General features: G+C 42.4%; 1 protein-coding gene across 1 annotated transcript; it reads right to left on the bottom strand.

Annotated features, from left to right (window-relative positions):
* Positions 1-13,767: 13,767 nt before the first annotated feature.
* Positions 13,768-18,090, bottom strand: LOC119316523 (probable serine/threonine protein phosphatase 2A regulatory subunit B''delta). The gene is made up of 11 exons (XM_037590844.1): positions 17,591-18,090; positions 17,392-17,497; positions 16,993-17,092; positions 16,812-16,917; positions 16,626-16,716; positions 16,393-16,534; positions 16,133-16,280; positions 15,897-16,006; positions 14,946-15,102; positions 14,741-14,866; positions 13,768-14,640 (listed from the first exon to the last, which is right to left on the bottom strand). Exons 1-11 carry the CDS (start codon positions 17,975-17,977, stop codon positions 14,500-14,502), a joined length of 1,614 nt encoding a protein of 537 aa, XP_037446741.1. The 5' UTR covers positions 17,978-18,090; the 3' UTR covers positions 13,768-14,499.
* Between the last annotated feature and the right edge of the window lie 279 nt (positions 18,091-18,369).

Raw genomic sequence — 18,369 nt, 5'->3', positions numbered from 1 at the left:
GATACTGGTTCTGTTGCTAATATTTGCAACTCGAAACAGGGACTATGGATTAAGCGAAGATTTGCTAAGGACGAGGTGACGATGCGCGTGGGAAATGGTTCCAAAGTCGATGTGATCGCAGTCGGCACGCTACCTCTACATCTACCTTCGGGATTAATATTAGACCTAAATAATTGTTATTTGGTGCCAGCGTTAAGCATGAATATTATATCTGGATCTTGTTTGATGCGAGACGGTTATTCATTTAAATCAGAGAATAATGGTTGTTCTATTTACATGAGTAATATCTTTTATGGTCATGCACCCTTAAAGAGTGGTCTATTCTTATTAAATCTCGATAGTAGTGACACACATATTCATAGTGTTGAAACCAAAAGATGCAAAGTTGATAATGATAGTGCAACTTATTTGTGGCACTGCCATTTAGGTCATATTGGTATAAAGCGCATGAAGAAACTCCATACTGATGGGCTTCTGGAACCACTTGATTATGAATCACTTGGTACTTGCGAACCGTGCCTTATGGGTAAGATGACAAAAACACTGTTCTCCGGTACTATGGAGAGAGCAACAGATTTGTTAGAAATCATACATACAGATGTATGTGGTCCGATGAATGTTGAGGCTCGTGGCGGATATCGATATTTTCTCACCTTCACAGATGACTTAAGCAGATATGGGTATATCTACTTAATGAAACACAAGTCTGAAACGTTTGAAAAGTTCAAAGAATTTTAGAGTGAAGTTGAAAATCATCGTAACAAGAAAATAAAATTCCTATGATCTGATCGTGGAGGAGAATATTTGAGTTACGAGTTTGGTGTACATTTGAAACAATGTGGAATAGTTTCGCAACTCACGCCACCCGAAACACCACAGCGTAATGGTGTCCGAACGTCGTAATCGTACTTTACTAGATATGGTACGATCTATGATGTCTCTTACTGATTTACCGCTATTGTTTTGGGGATACGCTCTAGAGACGGCCGCATTCACGTTAAATAGGGCACCATCAAAATCCGTTGAGACGATGCCTTATGAACTGTGGTTTGGCAAGAAACCAAAGTTGTCGTCTGAAAGTTTGGGGCTGCGATGCTTATGTGAAAAAGCTTCAACCTGATAAGCTCGAACCCAAATCGGAAAAATGTGTCTTCATAGGATATCCAAAGGAAACTATTGGATACACCTTCTATCACAGATTCGAAGGCAAGACTTTTGTTGCTAAATTCGGAAACTTTTTGGAGAAGGAGTTTCTCTCGAAAGAAGTGAGTGGGAGGAAAGTAGAACTTGACGAGGTAACTGTACCTACTCCCTTATTGGAAAGTAGTACATCACAGAAATCTGTTTCTGTGACACCTACACCAATTAGTGAGGAAGCTAATGATAATGATCATGAAACTTCAGAACAAGATACTACTGAACCTCATAGATCAACCAGAGTGAGATCCGCGCCAGAGTGGTACGGTAATCCTGTTCTGGAAGTCATGCTACTAGATCATGATGAACCTATGAACTATGAAGAAGCGATGGTGAGCCCAGATTCCGCAAAATGGCTTGAAGCCATGAAATCTGAGATGGGATCCATGTATGAGAACAAAGTATGGACTTTGGTTGACTTGCCCAATGATCGGCAAGCAATTGAGAATAAATGGATCTTCAAGAAGAAGACGGACGCTGACGATAATATTACTGTCTACAAAGCTCGACTTGTCGCAAAAGGTTTTCGGCAAGTTCAAGGGATTGACTACGATGAGACCTTCTCACCCATAGTGATGCTTAAGTCTGTCCGAATCATGTTAGCAATTACCGCATTTTATGATTATGAAATTTGGCAGATGGATGTCAAAACTGCATTCCTGAATGGATTTCTGGAAGAAGAGTTGTATATGATGCAACCAGAAGGTTTTGTCGATCCAAAGGGAGCTAACAAAGTGTGCAAGCTCCAGCGATCCATTTATGGACTGGTGCAAGCCTCTCGGAGTTGGAATAAACGCTTTGATAGTGTGATCAAAGCATTTGGTTTTATACAGACTTTTGGAGAAGCATGTATTTACAAGAAAGTGAGTGGGAGCTCTGTAGCATTTCTGATATTATATGTGGATGACATATTACTAATTGGAAATGATATAGAATTTCTGGATAGCATAAAGGGATACTTGAATAAGAGTTTTTCAATGAAAGACCTCGGTGAAGCTGCTTACATATTAGGCATTAAGATCTATAGAGATAGATCAAGACGCTTAATTGGACTTTCACAAAGCACATACCTTGACAAAGTTTTGAAGAAGTTCAAAATGGATCAAGCAAAGAAAGGGTTCTTGCCTGTGTTACAAGGTGTGAAGTTGAGTCAGACTCAATGCCCGACCACTGCAGAAGATAGAGAGAAAATGAAAGATGTTCCCTATGCTTCAGCCATAGGCTCTATCATGTATGCAATGCTGTGTACCGGACCTGATGTGTGCCTTGCTATAATTCTAGCAGGGAGGTACCAAAGTAATCCAGGAGTGGTTCACTAGACAACGGTCAAGAACATCCTGAAATACCTGAAAAGGACTAAGGATATATTTCTCGTTTATGAAGGTGACAAAGAGCTAATCGTAAATGGTTACGTCGATGCGAGCTTTGACACTGATCCGGACGATTCTAAATCGCAAACTGGATACGTATTTACATTAAACGGTGGAGCTGTCAATTGGTGCAGTTCTAAACAAAGCGTCGTGGCGGGATCTACGTGTGAAACAGAATACATAGCTGCTTCAGAAGCAGCAAATGAAGGAGTCTGGATGAAGGAGTTCATATCCGATCTAGGTGTCATACCTAGTGCATCGGGTCCAATGAAAATCTTTTGTGACAATACTGGTACAATTGCCTTGGCAAAGGAATCCAGATTTCACAAGAGAACCAAGCACATCAAGAGACGCTTCAATTCCATCCGGGATCTAGTCCAGGTGGGAGACATAGAGATTTGCAAGATACATACAGATCTGAATGTAGCAGACCCGTTGACTAAGCCTCTTCCACGAGCAAAACATGATCAGCACCAAGGCTCCATGGGTGTTAGAATCATTACTGTATAATCTAGATTATTGACTCTAGTGCAAGTGGGAGACTGAAGCAAATATGCCCTAGAGGCAATAATAAAGTTATTATTTATTTCCTTATATCATGATAAATGTTTATTATTCATGCTAGAATTGTATTAACCGGAAACATAATACATGTGTGAATACATAGACAAACAGAGTGTCACTAGTATGCCTCTACTAGACTAGCTCGTTAATCAAAGATGGTTATGTTTCCTAACCATGGACAAAGAGTTGTTATTTGATTAACGGGATCACATCATTAGGTGAATGATCTGATTGACATGACCCATTCCATTAGCTTAGCACCCGATCGTTTAGTATGTTGCTATTGCTTTCTTCATGACTTATACATGTTCCTATGACTATGAGATTATGCAACTCCCGTTTACCGGAGGAACACTTTGTGTGCTACCAAACGTCACAACGTGACTGGGTGATTATAAAGGTGCTCTACAGGTGTCTCCAAAGGTACATGTTGGGTTGGCGTATTTCGAGATTAGGATTTGTCACTCCGATTGTCGGAGAGGTATCTCTTGGGCCCTCTCGGTAATACACATCACATAAGCCTTGCAAGCATTGCAAGTAATGAGTTAGTTGTGAGATGATGTATTACAGAACGAGTAAAGAGACTTGCCAGTAACGAGATTGAACTAGGTATTAAGATACCGACGATCAAATCTCGGGCAAGTAACATACCGATGACAAAGGGAACAACGTATGTTGTTATGCGGTCTGACCGATAAAGATCTTCGTAGAATATATAGGAGCCAATATGAGCATCCAGGTTCCGCTATTGGTTATTGACCGGAGACGTGTCTCGGTCATGTCTACATTGTTCTCGAACCCGTAGGGTCCGCACGCTTAAGGTTTCGATGACAGTTATATTATGAGTTTATGAGTTTTGATGTACCGAAGGAGTTCGGAGTCCCGGATGGGATCGGAGACATGACGAGGAATCTCTAAATGGTCGAGACATAAAGATTGATATATTGGAAGCCTATATTTGTATATCGGAAGTGTTCCGGGTGAAATCGGGATTTTACCGGAGTACCAGGAGGTTACCGGAACCCCCCGGGAGGTATATGGGCCTTAGTGGGCCTTAGTGGAAGAGAGGAGAGGTGGCCAGGGCTGGGCCGCGCGCCCCTCCCCCCCTAGTCCGAATAGGACAAGGAGAAGGGGGCGGCGCCCCCCCTTCCTTCTCTCTCTCCTCTTTCCCCCCTCCCGAATCCTATTCCAACTAGGAAAGGGGGGAATCCTCCTCCCGGAGGGAGTAGGACTCCTCCTGGCGCGCCCTCTCCTGGCCGGCTGCACCCCCCCCCTTTGATCCTTTATATACGGAGGCAGGGGGCACCCCAAGAGACACAAGTTGATCCACGTGATCATATTCTTAGCCGTGTGCGGTGCCCCCTTCCACCATAGTCCTCGATAATATTGTAGCGGTGCTTAGGCGAAGCCCTGCGACGGTAGTACATCAAGATCGTCACCACGCCGTCGTGCTGACGGAACTCTTCCCCGACACTTTGCTGGATCAGAGTCCGGGGATCGTCATCGAGCTGAACGTGTGCTAGAACTCGGAGGTGCCGTAGTTTCGGTGCTTGATCGGTCGGGCCGTGAAGACGTACGACTACATCAACCATGTTGTGCTAACGCTTTTGTTATCGATCTACAAGGGTATGTACATCACACTCTCCCCTCTCGTTGCTATGCATCACCATGATCTTGCGTGTGCGTAGGAAATTTTTTGAAATTACTACGTAACCCAACACCCACAAGGGTGGGGCGCGCCTAGGGGGGTAGGGCGCGCCTCCCTACCTCGTGGCTTCCTCGTAGCTTCCCTGACGTCTACTCCAAGTCTCCTGGATTGCTTCCGTTCCAAAAATAACTCTCTTGAAGGGTTCATTCCGTTTGGACTCCGTTTGATATTCCTTTTCTTCGAAATACTGAAATAGGCAAGAAAACAACAATTTGGGTTGGGCCTCCGGTTAATAGGTTAGTCCCAAAAATAATATAAAAGTGTTTAGTAAAGCCCATAAACATCCAAAACAGATAATATAATAGCATGAATACTTCATAAATTATAGATACGTTGGAGACATATCATGTCGTAGGTGTCCTCTCTGCCTTTTTGGTGTCTCGATGCCAAAGGGGGAGAGAGTGTAGGATTTGCGAGTCGTGTGTCATGTTTCGCCTTGTCACTTTGCTTTCGTTTCGTTGAACCTCGTTTGCTTTGGTTTGGTTTGTGCTTGTGAGACCTTTCTATCATACGGTGTAAGACATATGCACTCTTGCGTACCTTATTGAGCCTATGCTATCTTGTGCCCTTTACTTTATGCTCATAGTTATTATCTTGCTTAGTGTTAGCTTGATCATTACAAGATTTGCCTTGTCTATAAAATATAGGGGGAGTGTTGATCCTAGTATGTGTGCTGTGCAGTCCAAAGCACTTCTCTAGTTAGAACACATCTAGGGGGAGCCCGTCTATATTTTATAGATGTGGGGTTTGCCCATGTTCTTTTTTATCTCCCTTTGTGCAAATCCCGTATTGATATCAAACTACCAAAAAGGGGGAGATTGTAAGGGCATATTTACCCCTTAGTTGTTTTGGTGATTGATGATAATGCTTTTGCGGACTAATCGTGTGCATGGAGTATTTTAGACATACCATGACTAGGCACAAGACGATTTGGTGCCCCTCGAAGACTATTGAAGACGACGTTTCTCTACGTTTCTTTTCGGTGGATTTAAGTCGTAGGAAAGCCATACTATTAAGAGGGGGTCTGCTTTGGAAAGGTTTGGGTGGAATCATCATGTACACGTCTACTCCTTTTGCACCACCTTTCCTTTGGCTCTTTGGAGCATCATCCGTCTCTCCTTGTCTATGCAAAATGAAGGTCTCCTAGTGTTGCTGAACTGGGGCATGCGGTAGTACTGCTCCTCGGAGAGGTAGTACCGCAGGACCTTGCGGTAGTACCGGCCTGTGGCGCGGTAGTACCGCAAGTGCTCATGGTAGTACCACACCTCAGGAGTGGTAGTACCGTGGCCTCAGGCCAGGCGCTGTTGCTAGTGCGGTAGTAGGGGCGGATGTAATTTTTTACATCCGCGTCGTACGCGGTAGTACCGCTCCATGGGCGCAGTAGTACCATGCGCTCCAGCCAGGCTCAGTAGCATGGGCGGTAGTAGGGGCGGATGTAATTTTTTACATCCGCGCCCTACGCGGTAGTACCGCTCCAGGTCTGCGGTAGTACCGTGTCGGATTTTTGCATGGATCAAAACTCAGCGGAAGTAGTCACGGATGTATTTTTATATGTCAGTGCCTTCTTGGCCTAGTCCATTCCTGCCTTGCGGTAGTACCGCAAGAGTGCGTGGTAGTACCACACCAGCGGTTCTACCGCTCCTTGCCTTAGCGCTTCAGGACTGGTCTTAGGCCCTGCCGTGGCAGCGGTAGTACCGCGGTTCGCTGCGGTAGTGCCGTGAGCCCTTGCGGTAGTACCGCTTGTTTGGTGCGGTAGTACCACAGGTCGCGGGCTGGTTAAGTGGATAATGGTTGGATTTGTTCTTTCACTATATAAGGGGTGTCTTCTTCTCCGAGTTGACTACCTCTTCCACCTCCAAGCTCCATTGTTGCTCTAAGCTCCATTTTCGCCCGATCTCTCTCCCTAGCTGATCAAACTTGTTGACCTCCTAGGATTGGTTGAGAAGGCCTAGATCTACACATCCACCAAGAGATATTTGATTTCCCCCACTAATCCCTCGCGGATCTTGTTACTCTAAGGTGTTTGAGCACCCTAGACGGTTGAGGTCATCGCGGAGCCATACTCCATTGTGGCGAAGCTTCGTGGTGTTGTTGGGAGCCTCCAATTAAGTTGTGGAGATTGCCCCAACCTTGTTTGTAAAGGTTTGGTCGCCGCCTTCAAGGGCACCAATAGTGGAATCATGACATCTCGCATTGTGTGAGGGTGTGAAGAGAATACGGTGGCCCTAGTGGCTTCTTGGGGAGCATTGTGCCTCCACACCGCTCAAATGGAGACGTACTTCCTCTCAAAGGGAAGGAACTTCGGTAACACATCCTCGTCTTCACCGACTCCACTCTTGGTTATCTCATCCCTTTACTCATGCAAGCTTATCTTGTGTTACTTCCCTTGCTTGCTTGTTTACTTATTGTTGTTGTATCATATAGGTTGCTCACCTAGTTGCATATCTAGACAACCTACTTTGATGCAAAGTTTAAATTGGTAAAGAAAAGCTAAAAATTGTTAGTTGCCTATTCACCCCCCTTCTAGTTAACTATATCGATCCTTTCAGCTATTTTTTATAAAATATTTTGGTCTATGTTGGGGGATGACCTAACAAAAGAGGTACTCTAGGCGGTAAACACTAGTTCTATACCTGAGGGCTGGAATGATACTGCAATAGTAATGATTCCAAAGGTTAATTCTCCAGAAAAGGTAACTCAATTCAGACCTATAAGTCTGTGCAATGTGGTTTATAAAGTTATCTAAAAAATGATTGCGGCACGCTTGAAGATAATCCTTTCAGAAATTATTAGCATGACCCAGAGTGCATTTGTGCCCGGACGTATGATTACTGATAATATTCTAGTGGCATATGAGTGCTTTCATACAATTAAGAAAAAAAGAATGGTAAAGAGGGCCTATGCACTATCAAATTGGACATGCAAAAAGCGTATGACCGAGTAGAGTGGTCTTTTCTGGAAAAAATTATGCTCAAACTAGGTTTTCAAGAGAATTGGGTAAATCTTATTATGCAATGTGTATCCTCTGGGGAATATCGTGTTTGTTTCAATACGGAAGAAACTGAGAGTTTTAAACCCACTAGAGGATTGAGGCAAGGAGATCCTCTCTCTCCATACTTATTATTACTATGTACGGAGGGACTAACTGCCCTCTTAGCAAATGCAGAGGAGAATGGAAATATTTCTGGAATAAAGGTCAGTAGAGATGCACCATCAGTTTCAAACCTTCTCTTTACAGATGATTCTCTGATCCTTATGAAAGCAAATGCTATGAATGCGGAGGTTTTGAAATCAGTTTTGGATTTATATTGTGCCTCCTCGGGGCAAATGGTAAGTGTTGAAAAGTCTAGTATTTTCTTTAGTCCCAATACAAAGGTGGAAGATAAGGCGCAAATTTGTACAATTCTGAATATTATGACTGAAGCACTAAATGATAAATATTTGGGATTGCCTGCAAATGTGGGTATGGACAAAAGTGATTGTTTCCAATTCCTGATCGATCGAATTATCATGAAAATAAGTGGATGGAAAGAAAAATTGTTATCCGCTGGAGGAAAGGAAATATTGCTCAAATCTGTTGTACAAGCTATCCCAGCTTATGCCGTGTCCGTCTTTAAAATTCCTAAAAAAATTGTAAAGGAATTATCAACGCGATGTCGCAATTTTGGTGGGGTGACGAGGACAACAAGAAGAAAATGCATTGGATGGCATGGTGGAAGATGTGTGTACCAAAAAATCAAGGAGGTATGGGTTTTAGAGATATACATTGTTTCAATCTGGCTTTGTTAGCCAAACAGGCATGGCGCCTGGTTGATAATCCGGAGTCCTTATGTGCATCGATCTTAAGAGCTAAATATTTCCCGGATGGGGATTTAATGAATGCAAACCTAAGAAAAGCCTCCTCCTTTACTTGGCAAAGTGTTATGGCGGGAGTAAACTCGTTAAGAAATTGTTATATCTGGCGGGTTGGAAATGGAAAAAACATTGATATTTGGGGAGATGCATGGATCCCAAATTGTGCGAATAGGAGGGTCATTACTCCGAGAAGGGGGCACCTTTTGTCGAGGGTTTCTGATCTCATTGATCCAGTCACGAATTCTTGGGATGAAGATTTGGTGAGACAAGCGTTGTGGCCAATTGATGCTCAAAGGGTGCTCGCAATTCCCCTCCCGATGCATAATATGTCGGATTTCATTGCTTGGAGTTATACAAAAAAATGATGTTTTCACTGTACGATCAGCTTATTTGGAGGAATGGAACAAGCAACATGGAACAAAATTGCAACATGCTGATGGTATGGAAAGAATCAATGCTAATCCTATCTGGGGTAAGGTTTGGAAATTATCTTGTCCGACAAAGGTTAAAATTTTCATCTGGTGTACCTTGCATGCAACCCTCCCATGTTGGGTTACACTTGCTAATAGACACATGAAAGTTTCACCCAATTTCCCATCATGCTCGAAGGGGGCAGAAGATACAAAACATATTTTATTCATGTGTCAAAAGGCAAAGAAGGTATGGGGGCAAGTTAGGACTACATGAGGTGATCAATAAAGCATGTGCTACTGATCGTGCGGGAGAGGCGGTCTTGGAATTCTTACTACTTATGCCAGAACATGAATTAGTGATAGTGGGTTCTCAAAAATCACGTGAACTGATCGCTATTACAGCCTGGTACTTATGGTGGGATAGACGAAACTGGTTCATGAAGGAAAGTTTCAAGATGCAAACCAAATTTCCATGAGTGCACGGGCTATAACAGCTAACTATGTTAATGCACACTCCCCTAAGGCAACTAGTAAATCAGGAGGATGGAGAAGACCTCCTATGGGTCTTGTTAAGCTTAATGTCGACGCCTCTTATGACCATGATTTACTTAGGGGCACGGCTGGGGCTGTTCTCAGAGATGATAATGGAAGATTCATTGTTGGTGGAAACTGGAGGATTGATTGGTGTGCTGACGTATTAACATCAGAAGCTTTGGCTCTAAGATTCGGCCTATCCCTTGCACAAAAGGCGGGATGCAATCGTCTTCTTGTTAATTCTGATAATATGGAGGTGATTGAAGTAATGAAAAATGGAGGACATTCGGCGGGAGCGGCGACAGTAGTGTTCGATGATTGCTATTTCATATCTTGTGATTTTTGCTTGTTAGATTTGAACATTGTAATGGGGAAGCAAATAAGGTGGCTCATGAAATTGCCAGGCTAGCAAAATTTTCAGCCACTACAGACTGGTTTGAGGAGCCTATGAGAGATATTGTTCATTTACTTATTGACGATGTAACTATTATTTCTAATTAATAAAGTACATGTTTATTTCAAAAAAATAGAACTCCTTAAAGAGGGCCATCACTTCATGCCTAATGACGTTCCAGAAGGTATGGAAGAACTTGACCAGGAGGTCGTCAGGGCCCGGCGCGAACATCGGATTCATGCCCTTGATGGTAGTCCAGACCTCCTCCTCAGAGAACGGGCCCGTGAGGGCCGCATTCTCTGCGATAGCCCACCTTTATCCCATGCATGTGCTCCACCCATTGCGCCATGCCATGCTAGTTTTACTCTTTCATGACTTTTCATTTGACTTTCAATTTTGAGTATATTATATCTTTTGAACTGAAAGTCTAATTTATGTTTTGTGTGCATGCTTGTGTTTCTTGCCATGAGGACTTTGAAACAAGACCACTCTCAGATACATAAATACTTTCGGATACTTTGAAAGTCTAAAAACTTATCAAAATGTATTCAAGGATGGCCTTCTTTGAAAGTCCTTGTAGTAAGGAACACAAATATGCAACCATAACATAAATTGGACTTTCAATTCAAAAAATATAGCAGGTTCGACATTGAAAGTCAAATGAAAAAATATGGGTGAAACATGCAAGCTATGAGAAAAGCATGCATGCATGGGATAAACGTGATTGATGGGCTAAAAAATCACAGAGCAATACCTGGTAATGACCAATACTGTACTAGAAAAATACACAAGAGCTCCTAGGTGCTCCACGCCCCTATACGAATATTAAACATAGAAAATACCAAAAACTTCAAAAAATCTGAATTTTGGGGATATCAAACCTGGGTTCTCAATCTACTCCTGCATGAAATTTCGTAAAAAATACCAAGAAAGGTTTCCGTGGCAAAGGAAATACCGTCCGAACAAAAATCCATCCAAACAATTTTTTTCTATATATAGAAATTTTTTGTCTTTTTTGCCACGAATACGTTTCCTGGTATTTTTTCACTAAATTTCACAAGGAAGTAGATCGGGAATCCAGGTTTGATATCTCAAAATCTTATATATTTTTCCAAATTTCCCGGTACTTTTTTGTATTTAATGTTCGTATAGGGATGTGAAGCACACGGGTGCTACAAATTCGCTTCCCGGAGTACTAAACAAACTGTGTCTCCCAATCTCAGCGCATTTCTGTGTTCCTGAGCATGTCACTCGATCTCAATCAGTGAGGAGGCCGATGCGTGTTCCAAATCCATTCTTGGCATGCTCACCTTGAAAAGGGAAGTGGGAGGTTTCACTCACGCTGCAATACTTGCTTGCTTGCCTTGTCGGCTAGAATAGAATAGGTAAATGTTTCTTAGGTGTAAGTACAACGGTCATGAACAGTTTTTTGTTTAAATATACTTACAAGATATCATAAAATTATAAAAAAGAATGTATGTTCATATTCATATGGTTCATATAAGAACGATCACTTTTGCGCCCCCGACAAAAAATAAAGTCAATAGAAGAGTGTTTTTAGAGCGCTAAATTAGTTTTTTCTTACACACGCATGGCAATAAAACAAATTACATTCTCCAGATTTACAAGCATACAAAGGACTTGAACATATACATATTTAGAGTGTTTTTTGAAAAATATTAGGTCCCAAACTTATTTTCTTTACGTGCCTCTGCTTGCACTTCTGAATTACCCCTTTGCGTTGGCCAGGTCCTAGTCGGCACGTTCACATCTCCTTCCCCTACACGGCTAAGTATCTTGCGTGAGGAAACTAGAGACCATTAATTAGCAAACTTTGGCATAAAAGCTTGAGGAAAGGTGCTTTCTTTTGTTTTGATGACGCCAGTGTCTATGCTACCGCGCAATCAGAACAATCATTTAGCTATATACAATTGATTAATAGAGGATAGAGATGTGATTTGTGTGCTAAGTGCCTTTTGATTAATCACAATAATAGGTAGTAGTGGTTTGGACTTTACATGAACCTATCTCTCTGTACCTTTGCTACAATTGCAAGTTGAGTAGTATTTAACACGTTTGGGCAACAACAAGTGATGTGTGGCGCCAAGGAAGAGTCCCAACGAAGAAGAAAGCTTTCTGCCGCGGCTCTGCGGTGTGCAGATAAGAATGGCCTTGTGTAACGCATGGTTTTATGGATTGTAATGTGTGTTGTGTTTTATAAAGCCTATTTCAAATTGCGCTATGGATTCTAAGCAGCGGTGGAATAAACCTTTTTTCTCCTGTTAAAACAGTAAGGCCTTGCATATAGATGCATCGGCCGAAAGCGGGTCGTTTTAAGCCCATGGGTATGGAATGAACAATCAGAGTTGTTTGGTTTGTAGGATTCCGAAAACCATAGGAACAGTAAAAACATGTGACTAGGATGTCTGGGCATACTGAATTCTAAAGGAATTGAAAACAAGTGATAAATTTGTACTCCCTCCGATCCATATTAATTGACGCACATTTAGTACAACTTTAGTAATATGAATCGGAGGAAGTAATAGAAATTGTTTGCTTGCACCAGGGAGTAATGCATGAATTTTCCTACAAGATTAACCAATTAGGTACATGCCGTGGTTGTCACAGAAACAAATGTCGAAAAAAAACCTCCCATAGAAATTTCTTTACGGGATTGCATACAAAGTAGGCCATAGAGAAAAAATATGGTCTCCAATCCTACCAATCAAGCATGCTCTATAGGAAAAATGCCTAAGGAATGAAATCCTCCAAATTTTCTTTGGAAATCCTTTGAACCAAAGAGGCCCTCAACCGCTGATAAGATTGTGATGGATCAGTCTTTCAAAAAAATAGATCGTGACGCACCACCGAAGTCAATAAAATGATGGACCATCGAAGCACACAATAAATATTTAATCCTCAGTCTTTATGTCCATTTTTCTAGCCGGTGTTTTGATGTTAGTTTTCTCTTTGCATGAACGTGCTTAATTATATATGATCTCGTGATGCACCATCAAAGTCGAATGTAATCGTGATCCTTAATTATGATAATTGCAGCTAAAGAAGCAATTAATTAGCACATTATTTTTGTAAAGCACGTAATACAGATATAATCCTCAGCCTTTATGTTCATTTTCTTTAGCTGGTGTGTTGCTGTTCAAGATTTTGTATGACATCGCTGCTTACAATACTCTCCACCGTTGTAGGAAAGATGATTGAATGCTTGATTGCTTCTTTCTGCTCTTTTGTTTTGCTTCAAAAGATGGCCAGGAGCAAAGCACAGCACAGCCTTTTGTTTTTCTTTCTGGAGTCAATAATTGGTGCATCAAGGAGAGGAAATGCATGATCATACATATACCCAAGGTAAGCTCAGCAGCTCAGCCACTCAGGGCCAGTGTCCTTGTCTCCTCTGTCCCTCTCCTTCAAAATGCACCACTGATGCAAATATCTTTACATGCAGATTGCCTGGTGCAAAAGCTTTGCTTAACCTATTAATCAATTAAAGCAAAAGATGAAGGTGCTAGTTAAGCAGCCTTTCATGCTAATCCCCTCATCTGCAAAAAAAATAAAAATGGTCAAAGCATCTGTTGATTTGCCCACTGCTGGGTGACACTGCTTTTGCCAAGACCATAGAAAATATTTGCCTCCTGGCCTATCTTTACTGCACATCAATTCAGCATAGGTTTGCCTCCTGGCCTATCTTTCTGCATAAATGCACAGCAATTCAGCACAAAACCGGTTCAAATTATCCCTTGATTGTATATTTCCTCTCAAAGATCCAGAGCTGGTAGTTGTACAGTACTGGTCTGGCAAGTGCCAGCTCTTAAGCACTTCTGTATTAGAATAACAAATAGCAATCCTGTGCAATATTTGCTTCAAGAAAAGAAAACTGTGCAATACAACTCATTTGTTCATGTAACTACAAACTAAACATAGATACAGAATACACGAGCATGACTGTTCTTGATGAGGGTGACCTTATTGAAAAAAGACGAACATATGTCTGACCAACACTATGATAAAAGTACGTTGTGGTTCCAGCCAGAGTCAATGCACAATTCGAACATATGGCACTTCCTTGCTTGCTACCTGATCACAGGTTGGGGCTTCAGAATAACCACAAGGTGCCCTGCGACCGCTCGCTGCCATGAATAACTTGGCCAAATCCATTTAATCATGAAAGCAGTTGCCCCTGAAACTCACTGTCACTAATCAAAGCTGGCACTCTGCGACAAATTGGACGGAAGTATCTGTCTTTAGAATTCGGTTGGCACTCTGCTAGAAACTATGTCAAACTTTAGATAATGCCAACGATTGAACAACTGCCTCAGCTGTAGTTTCTCTAGAGATAATATATCAAACTTTTGCACAATACTTCACACCATAACACATTCATTTTGATATTATTAGGGCTGTAAGTTAATGCTCTGATGTGTGTTGCCACCGTTCCTTCACGCCTTCAATTTAGAACGGAGATTCAAGTGACTCGTCCCAAACATCTCCACTTGCATTGGAAGCATCTTCACCATCTTCTTCCATTGCCAATCTTATATATTCTCTCCGAGCAAAACGATCCCAGTCGGTCAAGGATGGCTCTTCACGCATCTGCAGTTACATTAGAAGAAAGCACATAATGTTAGCACCATGGAAGACCAAAAATATCAGCGCTCGTTGGATGTAGAATACTTGTGAAAACTGGACTCACTTGGCGAATGAGGAATGGGTCTCTAGATTCAAAAGCCATGAACTTGTTGAGGTTGAAGAGAACATTGAAGAAATGCCCGGACAATTTGCACCTCCGGAAGTCTTTTATGGTAAAAAAGGTATCATCCTGAAAAAGCAACACACATATCAGCTTAAAAATGTACAGGATCTTATGAACTGCACAAAAATAGGAAAGGTATGCAGACCTCTGGTCCTATCATATCAACTAGTTGACACAATATGTCCTCAAACAGTACAGGTTCCTGGGCCATGCATTCCATGCGATGAAGTTGCTCCTCAAAAAAGTATTGTAGTTCAATGTGTGTGAGTATGCCGTTGCCATCCAAATCTATACATTTAAACCTGACAAGAGGATAATGGAAGCATAAATATGAGTTTCTAGAATATGCAACAAGAAAACATCTCAAATTAGATCACACAACCATTTAAAGTAATCTAGCATGATGAAGGGTGTGTAAAAAACAAATGATGAGGGCTATTGCAAGAAATCCGCTTGAAGATCTCCTAGTCAGGATTTTTCTCCTGAGGCAGACTTCCTATGATCTCAGGAGTAGATTTGCTTTTCCGAATACCCATGTTAAAGAAAATTTCAATGAACGTCTCACAAACCACATAATCATTTTTCAATCCCTTGTGTGATTTGTAGCCAACAAATCATTTGACAGACTGAGCAAGTAAAGAATTCTGCTTAGCTTACATTGAGAATGAAACCAGTCAGTGTCAGACCAAGGGTTTAGATACAAGGGAGAAACCCACAAGGGCAAATATGCATCCGAGTTCCTCGGTTCTTAGAGAAAAAGCTGAGGGGCCCTTCCCCCTTTGGTCTTTTTTTTAGAACAAAGCTACAAAGACCTACTGTAATAAAACATCCTCTGATCCACGGTTTATCGGCTTTGCAAAAGTCTAATCTCTGAAAGAAAGATCTAATAGTGCTGTAGAGAAACTTGTTTATAGAAGAGGCATAGACATGGGGATCACAGTATTGGTGATTGGTAAGCTCGCATAGGCTTAGATTTTAGGTAATGCACAATAATTTACGTGACAATATGAAACATTACAGTGCTGCTCAAAATAATTGGAGCATTGCTTAACTGAAGAATAAAGCAAGTGTCAGAAAAAACAAAAGCTGGACCTACCAATAATCTTGGCTTGGTTCTGATGATTTATCCTCTTCAGACAAAATAAAATGAACAAAATCTTCGTAACACATTTTCCCTGGAATCTTGCTGGTAAATTTCCTGGGAACCTATTGTGTATCAATTAAAAACTGTCAGTATGAACGTAATTGTAAAGAATCGCTGCATGTAATAGATAAAGTATAAGTGCAGAAACTTGAATGATCTGAAAATGGTAGAACGAAACAAATACCAACCTCCGAGAAAATTCTATCTACAATCCTATATGTCAATGCATGGTTTCCATACTTAATAAGATTTTCTTTGTCAATAAAGAAATCGTGGTCCGTATCGAGTTCCCAGAACTTGCAGTATATCACATAGAAATGCTCGTACGAGAAATACCTACAGAAAACGAGAAATGATTGGTGTCTCACAAGTTGTAGAGGAAATATTTTTTTCGTACAAAGAGACAGAAGCAAAAAGCGGTGTAAAATTTTGTGTTTAAATGTGCCACCTTAAAACTTTATTGATATCCTCTTCATCATCAGCATGCTGCAGCGAATCAAGCAGATTTCCACGTTTCAGCTCCCTCAGACTGAGAAGGCCATTTCCAATTCGATTCAAGCAATAAAATATCCTATATACGACAGTCTCAGCTGACAAACAATGTTGTATAAGTAGAAGAAAATACTGTATGACATTCAATATTTGATTAAAATGGTCACAGAAGGGCATATATAGGCTTACCATATCTTTCCTGAAATTCCGGCGTGCTCTTTAAGAATTCCAGGCCAGGATGGTTGTCCAAAAGGTCTCGAAGAACTGGTTTGAAATCTTCCTAGATTATTTCCAATGGCATCAATCATGAAACAGAATCAGCATCCATTTATGGAGTCTTTAACTGCATGCTTTTGTTCTGTAAAGCACACATACCTTTGTGAGATAATCATGATCTGGTTGCTTCAAAATCGTAAATACTTGGGTTGCACTGTCCATAGTCATCATATTGCTATTCACCCAGAAATCCATAAAGGCATCCCTGGAAGAAACACCATAATGTAAGATTCAACATTTGTGGGTTCCGTGAATCCCAAGTGATCAAGTGATCAACTACCTTGTGACAAATTCAGTGTTATCCTTATCAATCTTTCCAAAAAGAACAGTGGTAAAGAACGACGGTAGTTTGCAGAGCTCCCTGGTAACCATCCGAAATTCTATTGTGGCAAAAACAGACAAAAATAAATAAAAGCACAGAACATAGATGGTTAGTTGATATGCTCACGCACAATCTGATATGATCATGATAATTGACAATTTAAGCTGGTTATGCTTATAAAGCTAATCCAGATGACAAACTTCAAACTTGAGCACCGATTTGATCAGATGAAAACCACAAGGTCCAAATGAAACCACTCGTCTTTACACCAGTGATTTATAATTAAAATTGCATCCAAAAGATTCATTCATTTCATATTTGGCAAAATAATCCTGAAGACACTTCACATTTACGCACCTTGAATCCGAAGACCATTGGAGTGCCCGGCGAAGAGCTGCTCGACTATAGATATGCACTGCCTCTTCTGCTCGTATGGCAGCGGGCGTCCATCTCGGAAATAGAACTGTCAAGCGACATGGACGATTACGATTAGCTTGCTGGAAAAAGAATGGTGCTGGCAGGTTGATGGATCGACGGCGAGCATGCGTATGTGTACCTGTGGAATGACCTCCTTGACGGCGCGCGCGGTGGCCGGCCGGAGCGGGGACGCGCAACGGTTGGGGTGTCCCCCGACCCCGCTGGGCTTCCTGGAGAGGCGGGGCGACCTCGGCGAGAGCGGCGGCACGTTGGCGCCCCCCTGCATCATCATGGACGGCAACATGGCGCCCCCGGTGAAGCCGCCCATGCCGTTGGCCTTGGCCTTCTGGGCCAGGCAGCTGACCAGGGCGACGGTGTCGGGGAGGGAGAGCCAGTGCGCGAAGAGGTGGTCGAGGACACCGCGCAGCGCGGGCGCCCCCGGCGCGGGGATCTCCGGCGGCAGCTGCAGGAGGTCCACCTGCAGCGCCAGCGCCGACACGGCGCTCAGATCCGGCGCCGCCTCCATTCTCAATCCCGGCCTCGATCTCTCGCCGCCGCTCGCCGAGCCGATCCGATCGGAGCAGGTCGATCGTCCGGCAGGTTCGAGTGGGAATCAGGCGCGTGGCGCGACGTGGGGCGGCGGCGGTGGGGAAGACCGGTTAGCTAACGGCTCGCCTCACGCCAGTCTGGGCGCCATCCTGGCCGTCCATCTCATAGATCGGCCGCGTCCCTGCACAGCCACATGGTGCCAGTCAACGTTTTTTGCGTAATAGATGGATGCCGGGCGATCTGCAACAGATGCACATGCCTCCAGCTCTAAACAGTTCGACATATTCGTACAAATTTCATACAAACACAACACATTTGTGCAAATTCGTAGAGAACTGATGTGAAAACAAATAAATACTTTGGCAAATG

Source organism: Triticum dicoccoides, chromosome 6A, assembly GCF_002162155.2.
Source record: "Triticum dicoccoides isolate Atlit2015 ecotype Zavitan chromosome 6A, WEW_v2.0, whole genome shotgun sequence".
NCBI classification, from domain to species: Eukaryota; Viridiplantae; Streptophyta; class Magnoliopsida; order Poales; family Poaceae; genus Triticum; species Triticum dicoccoides.
Note: the sequence above shows the minus strand (reverse complement) of the source record. Positions and strands in the feature narration are given on the sequence as shown.